This window comes from Muntiacus reevesi, chromosome 9 (genome assembly GCF_963930625.1).
Source record: "Muntiacus reevesi chromosome 9, mMunRee1.1, whole genome shotgun sequence".
In the NCBI taxonomy this organism is placed as follows: Eukaryota; Metazoa; Chordata; class Mammalia; order Artiodactyla; family Cervidae; genus Muntiacus; species Muntiacus reevesi.
The window spans coordinates 1262927-1284941 of NC_089257.1; the positions used below are offsets into that span (position 1 = coordinate 1262927).

Here is a 22015-nt window from a genome sequence, read left to right on the forward strand (position 1 = left end):
GAGGAACCTGGCAGGCAACAGTCCATGACGCCACAAGAGGTGGACACAACTTAGGGACTAAGCCACCATCAAGCCATGAGCAAAACGCCGCAGGATCCACAAGACAGGAAAAGTTCTGTTTTCATTCCAATCCCAAATAAAGGCAAAGCAGAGAATGTTCCGGCTACCATACAGTTGTGCTCATTTCACGTGCTAGTAAGGTAATGTTTAAAATCCTTCATGCTAAGCTTCATCAGTACTTGAATCAAGAACTTCCAGATATTCAAGTTGGGTTTAGAAAAGGCAGAGGAACTAGAGATTAAATTGCAACATTCATTGGATCATGGGAAAAGCAAGGGAACTCCAGAAAAACATCTGCTTCATTGACTATGCTAAAGCCTTTGGCTGTGTGGATTGTAACAAACTGAAAAATTCTTAAAGAGATGAGAATACCAGACCACTTTACTTGTATCCTGAAAAACTTGTACTCGGGTCAAGAAGAAACAAACCAGACATGGAACAACTGAGTGGTTCAAAATTTGGAAAGGATCATGACGAGGCTATATATTGTCACCATGCTTATTTAACTTCTATGAAAAGTATATCACACAAAATGCCCAGCTGGATGAATCCCAAGCTGGAATCAAGATTGCTAGGAGAAATGTCAATAACCAGAGATATGCAGATGATACCACTCTAATGGCAGAAAGCAAAGAGGAACTAAAGAGCCTCTTGATGAGGGTGAAAGACAGTGAAAAAGCTGGCTTAAAGCTCAGTATTTAAAAAACTAAGATCATGGCATCCAGTCCCATCACTTTATGGCAAATAGAAGGGGGAAAAGATTTTTTTTTCCTTGGGCCCCAAAATCATTGTGGACAGTGACTGAAGCCATGAATATGAAGATGCTTGTTCCTTGGAAGGAAAACTATGACAAACCTAGACAGCATATTAAAAAACAGATATCACTTTGCTGACAAAGTCTGTCTAGTCAAAGCTATGATTTTTCCAGTAGTCATGTACAGATGTGAGAGGTGGACTGTAAAGAAGGCTGAAGAATTGATGCTTTCCAATTGTGGTGCTGAAGAAGACTCTTGGGAGTCTGGACTGCAAGAAGATCAAACCAGTCAATCCTAAACCAGTCAAATCAGTCAGTGAAGCCAGTTGATTTCCAAGGAAATCAACCTTGAATATTCAATGGAAGGACTAATGCTGAAGCGGAAGCTCCAATACTTTGGCCACTTGGTGCGAACAGCAAACTCACTGGAAAAGACTATGATGCCGGGAAAGATTGAGGGCAAAAGGAAAGGGGGTGACAGAGGATGAGATGGTTAGACAGCATCACCTACTCAATGGACATGAGTTTGAGCAAACTCTGGGAGGCAGTGGAGGACAGAGAAGCCTGGCGTGCTGCGCTGCATAGGGTTGCAGAGTCGGACACGGCTTAGCCATTAAGCAACAGCAACAAAGCATCAAGCCATGAAAAGACATGGAAGAACCGTAAATGGATATGACTAAGTGAAAGAAGCCAATCTGAAAAGGCTACATATTATGTGACTCCAACTCTATGACATTCTGAGAAAAAGCAAAACCATGGAGACAGGAAAATGATCACTGGTCACCAGGGGAAGGACGGAGGGATGAATACACACGGAGGATTTTGAGATCAGGGAAACTGTTCTGTATGAAGATGCAGGTTTGTCTGTCTGTCTCGGCTGTGCCCCAAGGCATGTGGGCTCTTAGTTCCCCCGCCCGGGGTAAAGCCTGTGCCCCCTGCCTTGAAAGCACGCGGTGTTACCCACTGGGTCGCCAGTCAAGTCCCAAAACTATTCTGTATGATACTCTAATCGTGGACACACGCCAGCACACACTTGTAAGACTCACAGAAAGTACACCACCAAGAGTGAACCCCGGGGATTTCCCTGGTGGCCCAGTGGTTAAGTCCCAGGGCTCTCACTCCCAGGGAACTAAGACCCTGCAGACAATGCGGGGTCCCATCCTAGCCCCGGGGCTTCCTAGGCGGTCTAGAACCCGCCTGCCAATGCAGGGATCTAAGAGACGCGGGTTCCATCCCTGGGTCAGGAAGATCCCCTGGAGGAGGGCGGCACCCCACTCCAGTACTCTAGATTGTAGAATCCCATGGACAGAGGGCCTGGAGGGCTACAGTCCGTGGGGTGGCCAAGAGTCAGACACGACTGAAGTGACCCAGCACGCCCGCACGCTTAATTGCTTCCCACTGTTCCTGAAATAAAACCCAGGCTCCTCAGGAGGCCCTGGAGGCCTTTCACATCCGCCTTCTCCGCCTCTAACACCTATGCCTCAGGCACTGCCTCTCTTTTCTTTCTTCACACAAGAAAGACTATCCCCGTCCTCTCATTTCTCTTCTAATTCCTCTCCCGCCCCCAGGTGCTCAAAGAGGGTTTGCCCTGTTTGGAACAGGTCGCACCTGCCGTTCTTTCACGGCGCCCTGGTGGACCTCCGGTTACTTCAGGTATATTGCAACCGTCCATATTTTCTCTGTGCAAGTGTGTGTGTGCGCGCGCAGTCACGGCCGACTCTTTGCAACCCCATGGACTGTAGCCCGCCAGGTTGCTCTGTCCGTGGAATTTTCCAGGCCAGGAGTACTGGAGCGGCTTGCCATTTCCTCCTCCAGGGGATCGTCTTGACCCCGGGATGTAGTCCCCATCTCTTGTGTCTCCTGCATTGGCAGGCAGATTCTTGACCGCTGCCCCACCTGGGAAGCCCATGCAGATACTATATATATTTGTTTGTATGCTTCTGGTTTAATATCTGCCTGTCCTTTACATTCCATGAGGAACTACAGCATATCCATACATTCATTACTGTGCCTCCAACACTTGAAAAAGCCTGGGGATTATATGGGAGATGCTCAATTCATATTTGTGAAATGAGTAAACATGCTGGGCTTGAGACAGAGCAGGATTCTACGGTCCTTGCTTCCCCTCCACCATGCCTTTTGTCTGTGGAAAACCTTAGTCAAATAATATGTTTAATCAGAGAAGTGAAAGATGTGAAAACAGAGGGAAACAGTCAAAGGAGACTCAAGAATAACAATGCAGTCATTAAGCAAAGTCAAGGACTTCAGTTCTTTCTCAAGGGCTACAGATCATATTCAGAGCCATATCCTGTGAGCTGTCTTGTTGACACTGCAACACCAGGTGGAGAAGTTAGCTACACTAATGACCGGACTGTACCCAGGACATGAGCGGCCACAATTCCGAGAAGTGGGCTCAAAAAGTACAGGAATAAATGGACTGGAACTAATGATTAACTGTACCTAAAACAACAAAGATGATGTTGGTCAGACCACCAATGAGCAATCTGAAGCTGACTGTTCAAGCTGGCTGTGCTGTTTCTGCTCGTAGCACGCCCACCCCCGACTCTGTCTATAAAAGCTCTCACTCCTGGCTTGTAGGGTCAGGGGGTGGGGAGGCAGCCTCTGGACAGCTGTCCACCACCCTCCCCGCACCCCCAGTTGCTGGCATCTGAAATAAAGCAAACTTCCCTTTCCACCAGCCTGGCCTACTTACTGGCTTTTGTTCGGCAAGCAGCCAGACCCCTCACCCACTCGGTAACAGGCTGTCATGAGGGAACCAGAGATGAAAGAGATACAGATCACACACTGGGGGATCTTACCCCAGGAGGGTGACGTGGTAGGAACACAGCCAGCTACAGAGCAAGACAGCGAGCATCACAGGACATCCCGAGTCCCAAGGAAGCGGTGCTCTTCTGAGCAGCGAGCTCAGAGCAGACTCTGTGGAGGGAGGGAAAGGAGAGTGGTGCAGACGCAGGGATCAATGCAACTGGAGCGTGGAGGGCATCAGGGCAAGAGAGGTGGGGCGCCTAGAAAGGAAGGGACACCAGCTGCTCAAAGGCCTCACTTAGCAGGCAAAGAAGTGTGGGTGGCTGGAAGCGTCAGTGGCAACAACAGTGACTCAAGTCAGTCTTTTAAAACCTTTAAGGAAATGTTTTCAGATATACGACAGAAATAGGAATAATAGCACAATACCTGTGTACTTCTCACCAGCATTCAAGCATTAACGTGTCCGCGTGCGTGCGAGTTGCGTCCGACTCTTTGCGGCCCTATGAGCTGGAGCCTGCCAGGCTCCTCCGTGCCTGGGACTCCCCAGGCACGCGTACTGCGGTGGGTTGCGTGCCCTCCTTCAGGGGATCGAACCCGCTTCTCCTGGGGCTCCTGCGCTGCGGGCGGATTCTTTACTGCTGGCCCACTGGGGAAGCCCAGCCTCTGTCTACTTGCCTTTGTAAAGGAAACCAACCCTGAATATTCATTGGAAGGACTGATGCTGAAGCTGAAACTCCCAACGCTTTGGCCCACCTGATGCGAAGAGGAAAAGATCCCGATGCTGGGAAAGTCTGAAGGCAAAGGAGAAGGAGGGAGCAGAGGACGAGACGGTTAGACAGCATTACGGACTCACTGGAGTGAGTCTAGGCAAATTCTGGGAAACTGGAGGACTGAGGGGCCTGGTGCGCTGCGGTCCACGGGGTCTCAGGGGGTCTGACACGACTCGGCGACTGCAGGGGTAACAGCCTGCTTCTATCATGTACAGGTACGCAGATGTGCTATGCTAAGCTGCCTCAGTCATGTCAGATACACAGACACACACATGTAAGGGTGTGTGTGTGCATATCAAAGTTTGTATTACTTTGGGAGGGGGGCTTTCTTTCTTTCCTGTTCTGACCATTTCAGAAGAAATTTACAGATTCCTAACACTTCTCCAAAATCTGTTTCTTTTCATTCAGTTTTATTGAGATCTAATTAATATACAGCAATGTGTAAGTTTAAGGTGTCCAGCACAATGATTCAACTTACATACATCATGAAATGATGACTACAAGTTTAGTTCATATCTGTCATCTCGTAGATACATAAGAAATAGAACAATTCTTTTTTCCTGTGATGAGCACTCTTAGGAGTTCCTCTCTTAACTTTTATACATAAGGTAGAGCAGTATTAATTACACTTATCATGTTGTACATTACAGTTTCTAGGACTTGTCTTGTAACTGAATGCTTGTAACCATTGGCTACCTTTACCCTACTCCTCTCGGCCCCCTGCCGCCGCCGCCCCCGCCGCCCCCTACCACAAATGTGATCTCCTTTTCTATGAATTTGTTCTTCAAGTATAATCAACCTACAACACTGCTAGTTCCTGTTACACAAGATAGAGATTTGATACTTCTATAGATTTCAAAATGTTCGCCACAGAATGTCTAGTTACCATCTGTCACAATACAAAGTTATTACATAATGACTCTATTCCCCACAGTCTACATTTCATACTTTTGCAACTGGAAGCTGAACCTCTTAACTTCCCGGTTAATTCCTCTCCTTCCCCCACCTGCCTCCCCTCTGAGGACCACCTGTTTGTTTTTTGTATCTGCCACTCTGTTTCTGTTTAGTTATAAGTTTGTTCATTTTTTTAGATTCCACAAATGATAACATACTTTCATGTCTTTCTCCATTTACTTCATTAAGCAGAACACCCTCAGGGTCCATCCATGTTGCAAAACCCCATCCTTTTTATGGTTTAGTAATATTCTACATTTTCTTTATCCATTCATCTCTCAGTGGATCCCTAGGCTGTTGCCATGTCTTGGCTATCGTAAGCAATGCTGCAGTGAACATGAGGCTACAGATATCTTTTTTGAATTCGCATTTCCATTTTCTTCAGATAAATATCCAGAAGTGAGACTGCCGGATCGAATGGGGCTGTTCCACTTCTAGTTTTTGAGGAAGCTCCGTATTGTTTTCCATCATGGCCGTACCAACTCACATTCCCACCAGCAGTGCACACGGGGTCCCTTTTCTCCACACCTCTGCCAACACTCGTTACTTGTTAAATATTTTTTAAAATGATAGCCATCCTGACAGTGTGAGGGGATAAAACACTGTGGTTTTGATTTGCCTTTCCCTGATGATTAGGGATCATCAGGGGAAACGATGATACTGAGCATCTTTTTACATGTCCAGTGCCCATCTGTAAGTTTTTTTAGAAAAATGTCTATTCAGAGCCTCTGCCCACTTTTAAATTGGGTTGTTTGGTTTTTTGAAGTTGAGTTGTAGGAGTCTTCTGTATATTTTAGATATTAATATCTTATCAAATATAGTTTGCAAATATCTTCTCCCATTCGGTAAGCTGTCTTTTCATTTTGTTGACAGTTTTCTTTGCTGTACAAAAGCTTTTAAGTTCAAGTAGGCCCCATTCGCTTATATTTTTTTTTCCCTTGCCTGAGGAGACGTACCTTCCAAAATATTGCTAAGATTTATGTCAGAGAGCGTACTGCCTAAGCTTCCTTTTAGAAGTTTTATGGTTTCAGGCCCTACATTCAAGTCTTTGATCCATTCTGAACTTCTTTTGTAATATGGTGTGAGAGTTTGTAGTAGTAGTCCAGTTTGACTCTTTAGCAGGTAGTTTAGCCATGTTCCCCAAAACCATTTATTGAAGAGGGTGACATTTCTCCAGAGTCTAAAGATACTTTCATTCATAGCCAGTCATACAGTATTACATTGAACAAATGCAATAACTGCCTAACACCATCTAATACCAGTCCATTTTCAAATTTCCCCAGTTATCCTCCGATGTCTACAAGAACAGTTTTTTGTTTTTGTTTTGTTTCAGAATCAAAATAAAGTCAAGCATTTGTTGGGGAGGTCTTTTTTAAAAACATTCTTTTTTTTTTTTTAATTTACAACAATCACCACGTGACTCTGTTACTACATCACTTTTCCTTAATCTTTCTATCTTATCTTCTGTAAAACCAGTTGTCTTATAGACTGTCTCACATTCTTGATTTATTCAACTGTCTCCTTGGGGGGTTTTGTTTAACTGGTTCCTCCAGTCTCTGTAAATTGAAGGATAAATCTAAAGGCTTGACTGGACTCAGGATCAAGAAAACGTAATTAAGTGGAGCTGTACACTTCATGCTGCAGCACACAAGTGCAGTTCAATTTAGTCACTCAGTCGTGTCCGACTCTTTGCGCCCCCATGGACTACAGCACACCAGGCCTCCCTGTCCATCACCAACTCCCAGAGTTTACTCAAACTCATGTCCATCGAGTCGGTGATGCCATCCAACCATCTCATCCTCTGTCGTCCCCTTCTCCTCCTGCCCTCAATCTTTCCCAGCATCAGAGGCTTTTCCAATGAGTCAGTTTTTCACATCAGGTGGCCAAAGTATTGGAGTTTCAGCTTCAACATCAGTACTTCCAATGAACACTCAGGACTGATTTCCTTTAGGATGGACTGGTTGGATCTCTTTGCAGTCCAAGGGACTCTCAAGAGTCTTCTCCAACACCACAGTTCAAAAGCATCGATTCTTTGGCACTCAGCTTTCTTTACTGTCCAACTCTCACATCCATACGTGACTACTGGAAAAACCATAGATTTGACGAGATGGATCTTTTTTGGCATAGTAATGTCTCTGCTTTTTAATATGCTGTCTAGGTTGGTCATAGTTTTTCTTCCAAGGAACAAGCATCTTTTAAAGCAGCAGACAAGGGACCTCATAAAAAATGTTGGCCGTCCCAGGGTTAATGATAACCCAGTTGGTTAACTGGATTAAGGTGGGGAGAGCCAGATTGTCCTCAGTGTAAAAGTATGTGTTTCTCCTTTGTGGTTGGCAACTAAACAGATGGATGTATTCAGCAATACAACTTACATTTTCTAGCTGTTTAGTTTATCAAACATGTTCATCTATGCATTTGATCAGAACAATATCCCTATAAGGTTTTATTCTTTTTTTAACAGAAATGAAAACTGAGGCTGGGAATGCTTAAGTAACTTTCCCAGTCAGAGGGCCACTAAAGGTATGACTCAAGCATAAAGGGGTTCACTTCAGTTGAGTTAAAACAATCCTCTAACCTACATCTAACTTCAGATTTTCAAAGTGCATTTTATCTCCAGAATTCGATAAATGTCTCTTCTCTTAAAAACGTTTTCTAAAAAAGGATATTTTTCTTTATTTTCCTGATACTATGAAGCACATTGCCAAGAAAAAGCATTTGTTTTCCAGCCAGCAGTATTTCTATTGTCAAGCAAAACTCGCAAAATGTAAGAGATGCCAGGTTCCCGAAAAGCTCCATTTGTTAACAATAGTTCACGACATCTAAACGTTAAATGAGTTACTGAAGTTGGGACTTCCACAGAGGTGTGAAAAAAATCAGTGTATCTAAAATATTCCGTGCAAAGTTAAGCATACACACGTGCGCTTATGATGCTAAAACCAACAAGGGCCTTTAGGACTGTTAGAGACATGGGTCCAAGTACCAATAAAGTCAGGTCCTTGCAAGTCCACTTACGCTCACAGCTGGGTCAGCAACTCGTGGGACAAAATCAGGAGAAGCATATGACAGTCCAGAATCAAGAGATAAGGTGTGTGGTACTATGATGAGCAAACCAGGAAAGGGAGTTAGGATGGTGGATTCTGTGACACTGGGAAGCCATTTTGGGGTCCCCAGGAGGTAGGGCCTCCAACTCGCAGGGAAAAACTCTGGCAAAGGCCGACTACGCAGAAACACTCTTCCCAACAAACTGGCGATCTTAACTCAGAAAGAGGTACTTCAACACAGACACACAGCATCAAAACACGCGTTAGAGAAACCGACGGTCTTTCGCCACTCGCAAACTCCCCCGAAGGCGGAAGCAGGCGGGCACGCCCCCGAATTGCTCTTCCCGGGTTTTATTGGCTGCCTGGCCTGCCCCGCCCCCTCTCAATTGGTCTCTTTCATTGGCCAGAAGTGCCACGCTCCAGCGTTCACAGACAATTCCAGGAGCCAATCATTTCCAACCACCGCCCCGGCTCTTCGCGGACTTGTGAGTGACATCCACTCCGACCAATAATAAATGAGAGTAAAGATGTGAAGCGTAGACTCCGCCCCTTTTCCCTCAACTCGTTCAGTGAATGGTAGTAAAGTTGAGCAGCTGATATCAACCACCAATCCGTCAGGGCGGAAGAGGGCCGCGGAGACGACTGATGGGAGGAGGTGACGTGGCGGTGACGAATGCATAAACTGAATGAGTGGCAGAAATATTGACCAATCGACAGCCACACAGGCAGGACGGTCTGCATTCTCTAGTCCTCCCTGAACACCGGAGACTTCGGGAAAGCGCCAATGAGCTTGACCTGAGTCTGATTGGCCTTCACCTGCACCAATCAGCGGCGGGCCTGGCGGAAGCGTCCCTCCTCGGACGCTCACTGGGCGCTGCGGCATGACAGGCCCCAGAGAAATGCCAATGTCCTAGGGGCCCTCCGCAAGTGACACTCGGCGGCACCAATCGACTTTCTTCCTCCCCGCGGCCGGCCTGGCGGGGCGGGGACGCTGCGCGGCGGCGGCTGAGGCGCTCGCCGAGTGGGGCCCTCCGGGCGGCGACGGCGGCTCTCGTAGGCGGTTCCGGTCGTGTATCAGCGGGCGGCGGCGGCTCATGGCGGCGACGGAGCTCAGAGGAGCGCTGGGCCCGGGCCCGGCCACCATGGCGGCCCCGGGCGGCGGCGGCGCCGGTCCCCCCGGGGTGGGAGGTGGAGGCGCCGGCGGCCGCGGAGACTCCGGGCCGGGCTCCGGGCTCGTGCCGGGCGCGACGGCCACGGTGGCGGCGGGCGGCCCGAGCCCTGGGGCCGGGGCAGTGGCGGCGGCGGGCCCGGCTCCCGCGCCGCCGGCGGGGGGCTCTGGCGGCTCGGGCGCCGGGGGCTCGGGCTCGGGCTCGGCTCGCGAGGGCTGGCTCTTCAAATGGACCAATTACATCAAAGGCTACCAGCGGCGGTGGTTCGTGCTGAGCAACGGGCTCCTCAGCTACTACAGGTAACTGCTTCCGGGGCGCGTCCCCCCCGCCGCCCGCGACACAAGCCCACCCTCGCGAGAGTGGGCGCGCCGGGACGTACGGCGCCGCCCGCGTGCCCCGCCCTCGGCATCCCCCGGCCCCCGGCCCCGCCAGTTGCTCCGGGAGCATCGCGTCTCCTCTTGCGTTGTGTCCTCAGCAGCGCCTCGGTGCAGTGAGGAGTCCGCAGGGAGGGCGCCGGTGTCGGTGCTTATGGGGGTAGAACCCGGGCACCGCTCCCCGGGAACTTGCTGTCAGAGTCCCGAGGCTTGGTTGTCTGTGCCCCGGCTCCAGAATTCAGGATTATCAGCGGCCCTTGACGTTCCCGCCGTTGCTCCCTCCACGTTCAGGCACAAGGACGCCACGCACAGGGTGGCCTCGGGGTCTGTCCCCAGTCCTTATCTCCTCAAGATTCGCCTCAACTCTCGCCTTTGCACAGCCCACAATGGAGACGCGCCCTCCAGGGTTTCTGGTAGTTTTGTCAGCTCCCGCGCCCTCCCAAGGAAGATCATTAAGTGTTCCAGCCAGGATTGCTGGGGGCCAGCCGGTTAGTTCGGTTCAAGTTTCCTCAAAAGTAGAGTCCATGTCTTTTGTTTGACTCCTGTTTTAGCAGCGCTTGTGTTGGGACGTTTAATACACGTTTGTGGTGACTCACAGTCTTGCCATAACATAACATGTTTTTGGCAAGACCATTCATTCTATTTGAGACCCGAAAGAGTAGTGTTAAGACTATATTTGTTGCCTTCTGCCAGGAGTCGCTTTGCCACTGGGACAGTTTGGGTGAAGGAATCTCTTTTCACTCAATTTCATTGTCTTGACTCTTAAAGAATTTTGAAGGAGAACTGAAGATGGGAGTTGGAGGTTGTTGAAGTAGGAGCACATTTTTACCTGGTCTCTAACATGGTAGAAGATGCCTTAGTGCATCCTCACTGCTTAAGTGACATTAATTGTGAACGTTTATGTGTATCATTTGAATTATTCAGAATTAATTTTCGTTTTAATCCTTTTAAATTATTTCCCGGACTGTCAGTTTAAGGTTAAATCACAAATCTAAAGTTTTTGTTTGTTCCAAAGTTTTTCCCCTGCTCAAGTTCATGTTTTCCTGTTACACTGACCATCATTCTAATGTTAACTGTTTCATATCCTAGCTTGGCTTATAAGTCAGTATTAACACTGATTCCCCATTTTTTAATGGCTGTGTATGAGCTGAAATCCTTAGTGTGTGGTCATTTCTCCTCATTCAAGTTTTTCATCAGATCTACTTTCCAGCCCACTTTAGTCTTTAATCAGTACCTGTCTTGGTCAATATTGATCTTGGTTGGACAGTAATAACGTATATGTTGTTATCTCTTAAGTACTTGTAACCACTTTTAATTTCTCTCCTACAAGAGCTAGTGGTACCTGTCTGACCACAGCTAGAACGCCTTCCCAAACATAGCAAACTGTGTATTGGGAAATATGCCCCCGGGCCTGTCCTTGCCAGCCAAGACAGTTCCACCCACAAACCAACCAAGGGAACAGCGTTCAGAATTATCAAGTCTACACGCTACCCTCAAAATCACATTTAACTACTTTCTACCAACCAGTTGGTATTCTTCCAAACTGGTTCTTTGAATCCCCATGTTCTTAGGGTTCATTTAGCCAAGTCGTCTTGCCTTCTGCTTTTCATGCCTCCAAAACCATCTCTTGTATATGCCTTTTACAAAATACGGTTTCTTTTTAACCAAGTGCTTCCTAAACCCATCCTCTGATGAACTGTCCTAATAGGTTTTGGCAGGCCGCCTTTTTACCTATCCTGTTCTTCATTATATACAAAGTTACACAGCTGTCCTGTTACTTAAAACCATATGTAGAATCCGAGCTCTCCCAGACACATCATGACAAGCCCATAGAATTAGTTTTCTTGGCTAACTTCTAGAGATGGAGCTACTATTTTGGCTGGCCTTTTCCAGGAAGAACTTACTAATCAGAAAACACCACCTAATACTGTGGTGCCTGAAGAACTTCTCTTGCACCCTGAAAAGCAGTTCTTTTGAAATACTTCTGCACTAATCATTTATAAGCAGAGGTGTATCTGCTTGAGCCAAGAGCTCCAGAGTCAAGCCTGCTCAAACTTCCAGAGTCCTCTGGTTTTTTAAAAGCTATAGACTGTATGATTCGGGAAACTTTTTTTAGTTCATGGACATGACCTGAGCAGAGGAGATTCCTAGGAAGTGGCCTGTGGAAAAGATCAGCGCGATGTGAGGAATGTGGCAGAAAGTCCGAGTCGCACCTTTGGAGTAGAAAGTGAGGGTGAGCCGGGAATTCAGCCTGCATTATTCATAATGTAACTGAAGTGCGGGGCGGGGGAGGGGAGGAGGAGTAGAAAGCAGGAGTCACGTTACAGCGTGGCAGGTGCGGGAGGTGGCAAATGGCCTGGTTTATTGAGACCCCCGCCCTCCCCCCCACTGGCAATCCCATGCTTCTCGGCTGTGCATCTGAGGAAGAAAAACCAGTTTCATGTGACAAACCGAACAATAGCCAAGCTGTCTTCCTAAGCACAGTAAACAGGCTTTCTCAGACCTACCCCAATCTTGGTTTCTAGAGATGGAGAGAATGTCGTCATTTCCGGCATGGAGGAATTTGGGATGTGGTAGGTGTGTTTGGCCACTTGGCACTCGTGAAAGAGAGACGGCCCTGCTTTGCACGCTGGCAGTTGGCAAAGGACTTTGACCTCTTTCTGTTCCAAGTTGGTCAGGGAAAACTGCAGTCTCAACATGCAGGTCCCCTGGGCAGGTCCACCAGTGGCGGGGAAATGAGCGCAGGTCGCCCTGTACCCTCGGCCGTGCTGGCGGCTCTGTTTTATGCCAAGTCTCTTGTAACTTGTTGTCACCAAGCAGGGCTGTAAGGTTTAAAAGTTAGCCTATTAATAGAACTGTCAGTCAGTAGCAATGGAGAAAATTTTTACACCCGGTCCTCTGAGAAGAGATTTGCTGAATTTCTCCTAGCTATTAATAGGGTGGCTTAGGAGTTCCCACCAATAGAGGTCAGTGGACCTTAGGAAAGAATATATTCCTGAAAGATTATACCCTGTACTCCTTTAATGAATATTCTTTCTTCACTCCCACAGAGAGCTAGTGACTCCTCTTTCATATCATTTCAGCTGTATTTTATGGCTTCCCTGGTGGCTCAGTGGTAAAGAATATGCCTGCCAGTGGGGCGAGACAGTTCTATCCCTGGGTTGGGTTCGATCCTCGGAAGAAGGGAATGGCAACGCACTCCAGTACTCTTACCTGGGGGATCATACCGTGGACAGAGGAGCCTGGCGGGCTATAGCCCATGTGGTCGCAGAGAGTCAGACACCACTTAGAGGCTGAGCACACACACAATGTTTGATACTCTAAACATCTAAGTGTGCCTTACACCTCTGCAAGATGGTTTTAAGAGTGGTGTGGTTTTAAGAGTGGTGTGACAGTTCTCACTGGGGCTGAGTTATAGTGGATTGGGGGAGTGGATTGTTCAATATTTATAAAATGGAGCTATTCTTTTACCTTTTTTTTTTGGCCACACCACGTGGCATGTGGGAGGTAACCCGTGCCCCCTGCCCTGGGAACAGTGTCTTAACCGTTGGCTTGCCAGAGAACTCCCTCTATCTCTTAGAGAATAAGATTATTATACAGAATTTGGTTGCATGAGTTTATAAAGCACTCTTTGATAATTGTGTCTTGCTAAATGAAAGGTAACTCCTGACTGTAAAGGGGCCTGAGGGGACTCTTGGGGGGGGGATGGAAGTGCTCTCCACCTTGATTGTGAAGGTGCTTGCACAGTTGTTTACATTTGTCCAAACTCACTAAATTGTACACTTAAAATTGCTGGGTTAATGCTCTCTGTAGTTCGCCTTCAGTGAAGCCTGTTCTTCCAAAGCTCAGGGTGAGGGGAAGAGCGGAGCAGTAAACTCCGACTCAGAACACTTGCAGGCTCAGAAGGGAAGTCCCTGCTGATTGGCTTTTTGATTGGAGGGAGCCATGCGAGGAGAATATTGGAACTTGCTGATTCCTAAGACTGCGGTACTTTTGAAAGACGGAGCTGTGACATAGGATGTGCCGAGGGAAGGCGCGCGCGCCCGCTGAGCTGTCTGCCTCTTGCAGGTCGAAGGCGGAGATGAGGCACACGTGCCGCGGCACCATCAACCTCGCCACGGCCAACATCACGGTGGAGGACTCCTGCAATTTCATCATCTCCAACGGGGGCGCGCAGACCTACCACCTGAAGGCGAGCTCGGAGGTGGAGCGGCAGCGCTGGGTCACGGCCCTGGAGCTGGCCAAGGCCAAGGCGGTGAAGATGCTGGCCGAGTCAGGTGGGGCGAGCCCCTGTTGCGCAGACCTCCTTTGCCCCCACTGTCATCTAATTACCAGCTGTCTGCTGGCTGCCCGGCGGACAGAATCTCTCCTGGAGGGCTGGCTTTCAGCTCGGCAGTTCAGCCCCTCAGGGGGCGTCTGGTGAGGTCTGGAGATGTCTTATTGCCAATGAGGGGGGTGGTGCTCCTGATAGGCGGGAGCAGAGGCCAGGGCTGGAGCTCCCACCAGCGTTCAGGACAGCCCCTCACCTGCCCCCGCCAGAGGCGGCTGGCCCCAAATGTCAGAACGGTTGAGATTGGGAAACTCTTGTCTTAGAAGCATGGCAGTTACCTTTTGGCTTCTAATGCCCACCGACTGCCTTAAAATCTTGAGAAAGGATGATTTTATAAATCAGTTTTATTGATTTTATTGATAAATCAGATCCAAACTGATAAACTCACAGGTTGGATCTGTCCTTACTGTTTCCTTTTCTCCTGACATCTTCTTACTTAACTGTTTAGTTGAATTGAAACCAGCAGTCTCCATAGACTGCCAGAAGCACGATATGTGAGCCCCCTGGCAGTGGGCAGAGAGCCCTGGTGGAGGGGTCGCTCTCATGGCAGTAGGGGCAGAGGTGCTCCAGCCATCCCTCATCTCTGCCTGACGCCTAGGTCGGCGACCGGAGCTGTTTCATGCCTGAGATACATGGGAAAAAGTTACTTGTGATATTTTCTGTGAAAAATCTTAATTTTGCTACCATAGTCTCACTAAAAAGCACAGCCTGCTTATGTTTTGATTTTTCTTAAAGGAAAATGGTAGTTTAATCATACTGAGCTTGTTCGCTTAGAGCTGACCGCGGTGCTCACCTGCTGACTTCTGTTCATCTCTTGCTCTTCTTATCTCTTGTGGTTCTCCATGCTGTGTTTAATGTCTCTTAAGCAATGAAAGGGAAGTTTCCTGCTTTATAAATCTCTGGGTCACAGGTTATATTCTGACTCTGGCCCTGCCCCTTTGTCTAGCAGATATAGATAGGGCAGGCCTTTCCGTGTTTCTTTTGTTTTATTTCAGTGCTGATTTTAGCTCCCCCAAAGGAAGTGACATGGCTAGAAAAGAACTTTGCAGTTACACAGCGTTAAGGACAAAACTGCCAGCGAGAGGCAGGCACAGCCCCTCCGTGCCTTGTTATTCAGGAGGTGTTTAACAGCAAGCCTTGCATGACTTCCAGTGCAGCGGTGACTTCAGTGTCAGATGAATTCATCGTGAAGTTCCTGAGTTCTCCCATAGGAAAGAGGAATTATGTGTCTTGATGATGTGAGAGTGGTTTACAGAGGGCTGGGCTGCAGGACATACAGGGGCCTGCTGACCACCCAACAGGTGATTGTGGATTGGCCCTCATAGTCAGATTGACTGTTTTGGGACCCTCATGCTAGGGTTAAAGGCTCAATAATTCATTCCCAACCGTAAGAGCCATTTAGTTTCTCCACCCTAACCTCTCAATCACCTGTTCACAGACTTTAGTGTGCATCAGACTTACCCAGACAGCTTATTCGAAATGCAGGTTCCTGGACCTTGGCTCACACCAGCGAGATCAAAGCTTTTCTAGAGGTGGGACCGGAGGCTCTGCACCTTTAGGAGGAACCCTGAGTGGGCTGTGAGGGGATTGGATGAGGGTGGCCCAAAGATGCCGGCCTCTAGTTAGAAGGCAAGTAAGTTCTAGGGATGTCGTGGACAGCACGTGACTGTGGTGAGCTCTGCTGTGTGGTGTGTTTGAAAGTTGCCACGAGAGCAGATCCTGAAAGTCTCATCACGGGGAAACGCCTTCCTTTTCTGTCTGTGCGAGGTGACGGAGGTTGGTTACTTTAGTCATTTCCTGATTGATGCAAGACGTGCGTGTGTACCCCTGAAACTTACAGCAGCATCACCCGCCAGTTAGGTCTCAATAAAATCAGCAAAGCACCAGCAGGAGAAGTGCCCACTGTGGTCTGCCCCAGGCGTCTGCCGCAGCGGGCCGAGCCGGTGCGGGGGACCGCCTGGCGGCGGGGCCCCGGCCGCTCACTGCGCAGGCTGAGGGCGCGGGGCCGCTCGCAGCGTGGCGGGAGCGTTCCGGCTCGCGGCCCTGGGCCCGGAGTTTACCGCTCCCCTTCTCGCCCCGCAGATGAGTCAGGAGACGAAGAGTCCGTCTCCCAGACCGACAAGACGGAGCTGCAGAACACCCTGCGCACGCTGTCCAGCAAGGTGGAGGACCTGAGCACCTGCAACGACCTGATCGCCAAGCACGGCACGGCGCTGCAGCGCTCGCTCAGCGAGCTGGAGGCCCTGCGGCTGCCGGCCGAGAGCAGCGAGAAGATCAAGCAGGTCAACGAGCGCGCCACGCTCTTCAGGATCACGTCCAACGCCATGATCAACGTGAGCGCCCCGCGAGAAAGGCCACTCCCCCGCGTGCTGGGAGAGGGCCGCGCCCCTCCCGCGTGCGGGAAAGGCTGTGATTGGCAAGGCGTGAACCACAGGTCCTGCCTCCCTGTTCAGGGGTTGGGATGCAGTGTCTGCTGCGTGAAACCGGATAGGGTGCGGGAATAGAGTGACCCTCCTCGCTGCCCTGCTTGAGTGATCAGGAGGGGCTGCCCGGCCTGGCTCCTGCCCCAGCAGGGCCTCTGATGGCGGCGCTGAGTCCTTCACCTTCAGGGTTGCGATTTTCTTTCTCTTTTTCTTTCATTCTTTCTTTCTGTCTCTTCCTGCCTGCCTTCCCTCCCTCCCTCCTTCCTTATCTGTTTTTCTTAACTCTGTCTGTTGGGACTGAAAGATCTTCATGGGTCCTTTCCGCCTTTCAGTTCTTTGAGATTTCCGTTGGAGTCTGATCCCTGCTTTGCTAGTGCATGCTGGCCTGCAGTGTGGTAAATGGGGGCTGGGTCAAGTAGTACTGAAAACCTTGGAATCCGGGTGTGTCTCACCTTTAGTCTTTGAGAGGTGATAGAGCTCTTTGAGAGAGCTCTAGGTGATGGAGCTTCCCTGGTGGCTCAGACGGTAAAGAATGCCTGCAATGCGGGAGACATGGGTTTGATCCCTGGGTCAGGAAGATCCCTGGAGAAGGAAATGGCAACCCACTCCAGTATTCTTGCCTGGAGAATCCCATGGACAGAGGAGCCTGGCAGGCTACAGCCCATGGGATTGGAAGTTGTCAGACACGACTGAGCGACTAACAGTTCAACACACTTCTGGATGATAAGACGACAGACTCAACCTTGGGCACTCTGCTTTTCAAAAGAAGGGCCCAGTGCTTCTGCCCCTGCAGCTCGTGGCTCGAGTGACTCGTGGGTCTGTGGGGCCTGCCAGCTGCCTGGAGACAGGGCTCCCAGTAAGCCCAAAGTGCACTGGCGCTGGCGATGTGGGCCGGGTGACAGGTGACGGGTGCGGAGTGAGTGTGGTTTATAAACTGCTGCGTTTCCCTGCTGGAGACCAGTCTGCACCCGGCAGGTGATTTTAGTCACCTTCCAGGTAGGAGCACAAGAAGCATGGTTCTCAAGGCCCCTGAGAAGCCAGCTCTGTGAGAGAGGGCTTACACAGGTGGTGCTTTGTTTTCCTGTCTAATTAAATGGCAGGAATGTAACGCTTCCCGATAGCTCGGTTGGTAAAGGATCCGCCTGCACTGTAGGAGACCCCGGGTTGATTCCTGGGTGGGGAAGATCCCCTGGAGAAGGGAAAGGCTTCCCACTTTTCTTGGGCTTCCCTTGTGGCTCAGCTGGTAAAGAATCTGCTTGCAATGCGGGAGATCTGGGTTCGGTCCCTGGGTTGGGAAGATCTCCTGGAGGAGGGCATGGCAACCCACTCCAGTGTTCTGGCCAGGGGAACTCCATGGACTCAGTCCATGCGGTCAGAAAGACCTGGACACAATTAAACAACTTTCACACTACCTTCAGTAGGGTCAGATTTTTCCCCTTATTGAAGAAGTGATAACGAGGATTCTGTTTAGAACTAGTTTAGTTCGTGCAGCTCTCAGAGATCAAAAGTCTTTTCCTCTGACCAAGGGAAATTTTACTTTCCTGCATGTAAAACCCCTGAATAGGAAGTTGTGGTGACTTTTATTTTTGCACCCTGTTCTGAGGCTCCGAGCACTCCTCCGTGCTCCAGCTGACACAGAGGCGGGCAGGGAAGTCACTCTGTCCACTGAGGACTTGGGCGCGGATCAGTGCCTCAGCAGCGTCAGCTGTGCTGCACACCCCAGCGCGGGCGCCGGTGTCTCTGGCGTCTCGTCCTGTGCTCTTTCCAGACTCGCCCACTTCTTGGTGCCTGTTTTTCTCCTCCTCCTCTGATCAGGAAAACTCATAAATCATACAGGTCATTTAATCAATAGTACATAAATATATGTATGAAATAGAATGGCTCAGGAAACAGTCGTCTGTTACCTTTTATCCAAGTCTGCTCCCATGACAGTTTTTTTTTTTCTACTATGATAAATATTTGCTACATAAAACACCTCTTGCTTTAAAAATGTCTCACAAAACCGAAACTTTATTTTGGACTTTTCCCTCGAAGACACGCTTGTCTTTGTTCCCGAGCTCTAGGCGTCCGGAGCTTGTGTCTGCTCTCACTCTCTTCCCCCGCGTGCACGGCCTCTGCCCCTTTGTAGCCAGTTATTGCTGGAAAGGCATTTTTTTAATCCATGTGTTGTTTCCTAGGGGATAATGGCAAGGCCTGAAAAGTGCTGTGTAGCACATCACATCTCAAAACAGGCAGTGTCAATGCAAAGGAAGAGTACGTGAGTTTCGCTCAGCTGCCTGCTTGCTTAGGGTACAGCCTTTCTTGCTACCAGAATGCGTTGCTAAGCAGGGGAGTGAATTTGAGACGGTGTCAGTGTATCCATTTACTAATTCAGTGAGCACCTATTGAGCATCTTCTGTGTCTTAGGCACAGTGCTAGGGGACATGGCCGTGGTCCCTGCCCTCAGGGAGATTACTCGCCATTTAGGGGCCGAGGGGTGAACAGATGATTATGGAGTGTGCTGAGCGCCCCGAGAGACATGGGCACAGGCTGCTGTGCTGTAATCCTTGGGGGTCCAGCTCAGACTGGGAGGATTTGAGAAGGTAACACCTCAACTAAATTCTGGAAGACCTGAGAGGGTCTTCCCGTGAAAAAAAAAGGCACCCCTGATTCGGGGCCGTGGAATCCAGTGGCCCCAGTTAACCGTCTCTGTAGTCTGGGGCGCCTCCTTCCTCTGTGACCCCAGTTCCTTTTCTGTAAGTGGCGATGGTTCTGCTCTTGGGGTGCAGAAAGGCTTTCATGAGCTCATGGGTGTTGCAAGATGGGCGCAGTGCCTGGCATCCCGTCGCCTCTTGCTGACCGAGTTGTCACTGGTGTCAGGGGATGTGGGGCAGGAGCCTGTCCAGGTGTGGCGGGGGGGCGCATCTCTGCCCTGCAGGACCTGGGAGCCGCTCCGGTGGAGGAAGGAGCTGAGAGAAGGCTGGAGAGGTGCTCAGGTGGCAGGCATGCTCTGCATGCAGATCCTACATGGGCTTGGGGGGAGTCGGTTAGGAGGGGACACGGCCGACTTTGGTGCAGGCATAACTGTAGTTGCAGACGCGTTGTTGAGCGATGACTTGGAGCCGGGTCTTTCTGAGAGCTTTACCTGTTCCCGTTAGGCAACGCTGTGAGAGCGCTGCGGTTGTCATGCTTGTTTCACAGATGAGGATGGTGAGGAGCCTCTCGGTTCAATAGCTTGCTAAAAGTTCAGCTAGACAAGTGGGATGGAGCTGTGATGACCCAGGGTATGCTCTCTGTGCCGCCTGGAGTACAGAGTTTGGAAAGAAGTATAAAGATGGCAGCAATGTCAAAGAACAGTCCATAGGTTCTGATCCTTGGACGTGGGGAGGGAGGAAGGCTCAGAATCCAGGAAGCGCCTTCCTTCTCCGCTTGGGCAGGTGGAGAGCCTGCCACTGTCCTTGGGTGGAGATGTGAGTGGAAAGGGAGCATGGCGAGTTCGGCAGGGGGGCGCTGAGTTTGAGGTTACTTAGAGCTGTTGGGTAGGCAGTTGGGTAGTCTGATCTGCGGCTCCCCGAGCACAGAGCCAGAATTCCTGACTCCACAGGCCGTAGTCCATAGGTCAGGGTTGAAACCGTGGGAGCAGATACTCTATTTACCTTTTAGTTTCTCTTTAACATTGTTTAGACTTCTAAGCTTTCATTGCTTTCTTCCTCCATTTATTTATTAAGTAAACTCTATGGACTCCCACTGTGTACAAAGCAGCCAAGTTAGGAGCTGGAGATAAGTATGTGAATAAACTATGAACGGTATCTTCAAGTCACTCATGATCCATCTGGAGAGAAAGTCACGCTCCTGCTGTGGATGCTGGGAAAGAGAAATATGTGCAGAGAAGAGCCTGGCTCCTTTGGGGGTGGGGGCGGGGAGTGTCCCAGAGAAATAACATTGGCCACAGATCTCAAAGAATGAGGAGCACTTGGCCAAGTAGAGGAAGGGGGTGGAGGGCATTCTGGGCCAAGGGAACAGCACCGTGGAAACCTGCTTGTCTGAGAAGGGCGCGCCGCTGGGGGGGGCGCGGCGCTCCGTGGCGGGGGCGGGGCCCTGTGTGTCCGCAGCCAGCGGTCAGGCCTGGGTCTGACCCACGAGGAGCCTGGGGCGGGACTGAGCAGGTTGGGTTTGTGTTCTGTCTCTTCTTTGACCCCTCAGATAGGCGTTGGCTTTTGAGGTCGATCGTTCTCTTAGTGACCGAGATAGAAGCCAAGGATGTTTCCCCTGTCTGGTCTGACGTGGTGCAGACTCGGCCACCGTCGGCGTTGCGTTCCTCTGCTGTCGGCAGCTTGAGTGTGGTCGGGAATGGGTCAGAAGCCACACACGGCGCCCCAGGCTTTCTCTCCCCTCCCGGTCAGCAGCCCCTGTGGCTGCCACAAACCTTGGTCTAGGTTTGCTGCTCAGCTGGCGTCCGTGTGGTCCTCATGACCAGGACAATACTCATCGTGACAACTGCAGTCGGGGTTCTCTGTCTGTTTTTCTGGGGTTGACCTTGGTTGTCCCTGATGCTGTGCCATGACAGTGGAGGCCTTTCACTGTACTTGACTGGCTCGGGTCCCCAGTGTGAGATTACTTGGTGGGCTTCCAGAGGCCTGGGGGGACTCTGAGTGGTCGAGGTGAGGGGACCCATGTCCGCTCTGTCTCCATACAGGCCTGCAGAGATTTCCTTGTGCTGGCCCAAACCCACAGTAAGAAGTGGCAGAAGTCCCTGCAGTACGAGAGAGACCAGCGCATCCGCCTGGAGGAGACCCTGGAGCAGCTGGCGAAGCAGCACAACCACCTGGAGCGGGCCTTCCGGGGGGCCACGGTGCTGCCTGCAGGCGCGCCCGGCGCCGGCGCCAGCAAAGGTGGGGGGCTCGGGGGCTCGGTGGGGGGGCGCGTGCGGCCGCTGGCGGAGCCCCGGGTCTCTGCAGTCAGGGCCTCCCCCGAGACGGAATTCAGCCCTCCGTGTCTCCTGCCTCTCCCGCTGCTTTCTGCCTGTTCCTGTGTGTGGTTTGTGTTTGGAAGACCTGCCGTGCCGCAAAGTGAACAAACGCGGCTTGTCCCCTCCTGGCAGATCAGTGCTGCTCCGGCAAAGGCGACCTGAGTGACGAGGATGACGAGAATGAGTTTTTTGACGCCCCTGAGATCATCACCGTGCCCGAGAACTTGGGCCACAAGTGAGTTAGGCTTGACTGCCCTCCCCCCTGCCCAGCCATCGAAAGGCTGGAAGTGTTTCCGTGGGAACATCCTAGTTGTTCCCAAGGCCTGGTCTCTTGCGCTAAGTGCCTGGGAGAGTGTCTGTCTTTAATTACATGAACAGTTTATTCCTACGTGCTCTTCTCAGTGGCGTCTCTCGGTCACTCGTGAA

The 22015-nt window shown here is 50.3% G+C and overlaps 1 protein-coding gene across 1 annotated transcript in view; it reads left to right on the top strand.

The window, feature by feature from the left end:
- Positions 1-9247: 9247 nt before the first annotated feature.
- Positions 9248-22015, top strand: part of OSBP (oxysterol binding protein) — a 32904-nt gene continuing 20136 nt past the window's right edge. The window contains exons 1-5 of the mRNA XM_065946194.1: positions 9248-9813; positions 13957-14165; positions 16301-16551; positions 21317-21512; positions 21722-21824. Of these exons, the coding sequence (XP_065802266.1) occupies positions 9440-9813; positions 13957-14165; positions 16301-16551; positions 21317-21512; positions 21722-21824 (1133 nt within the window). The 5' untranslated portion in view covers positions 9248-9439. The remainder of the gene's footprint in view (positions 9814-13956; positions 14166-16300; positions 16552-21316; positions 21513-21721; positions 21825-22015) is intronic.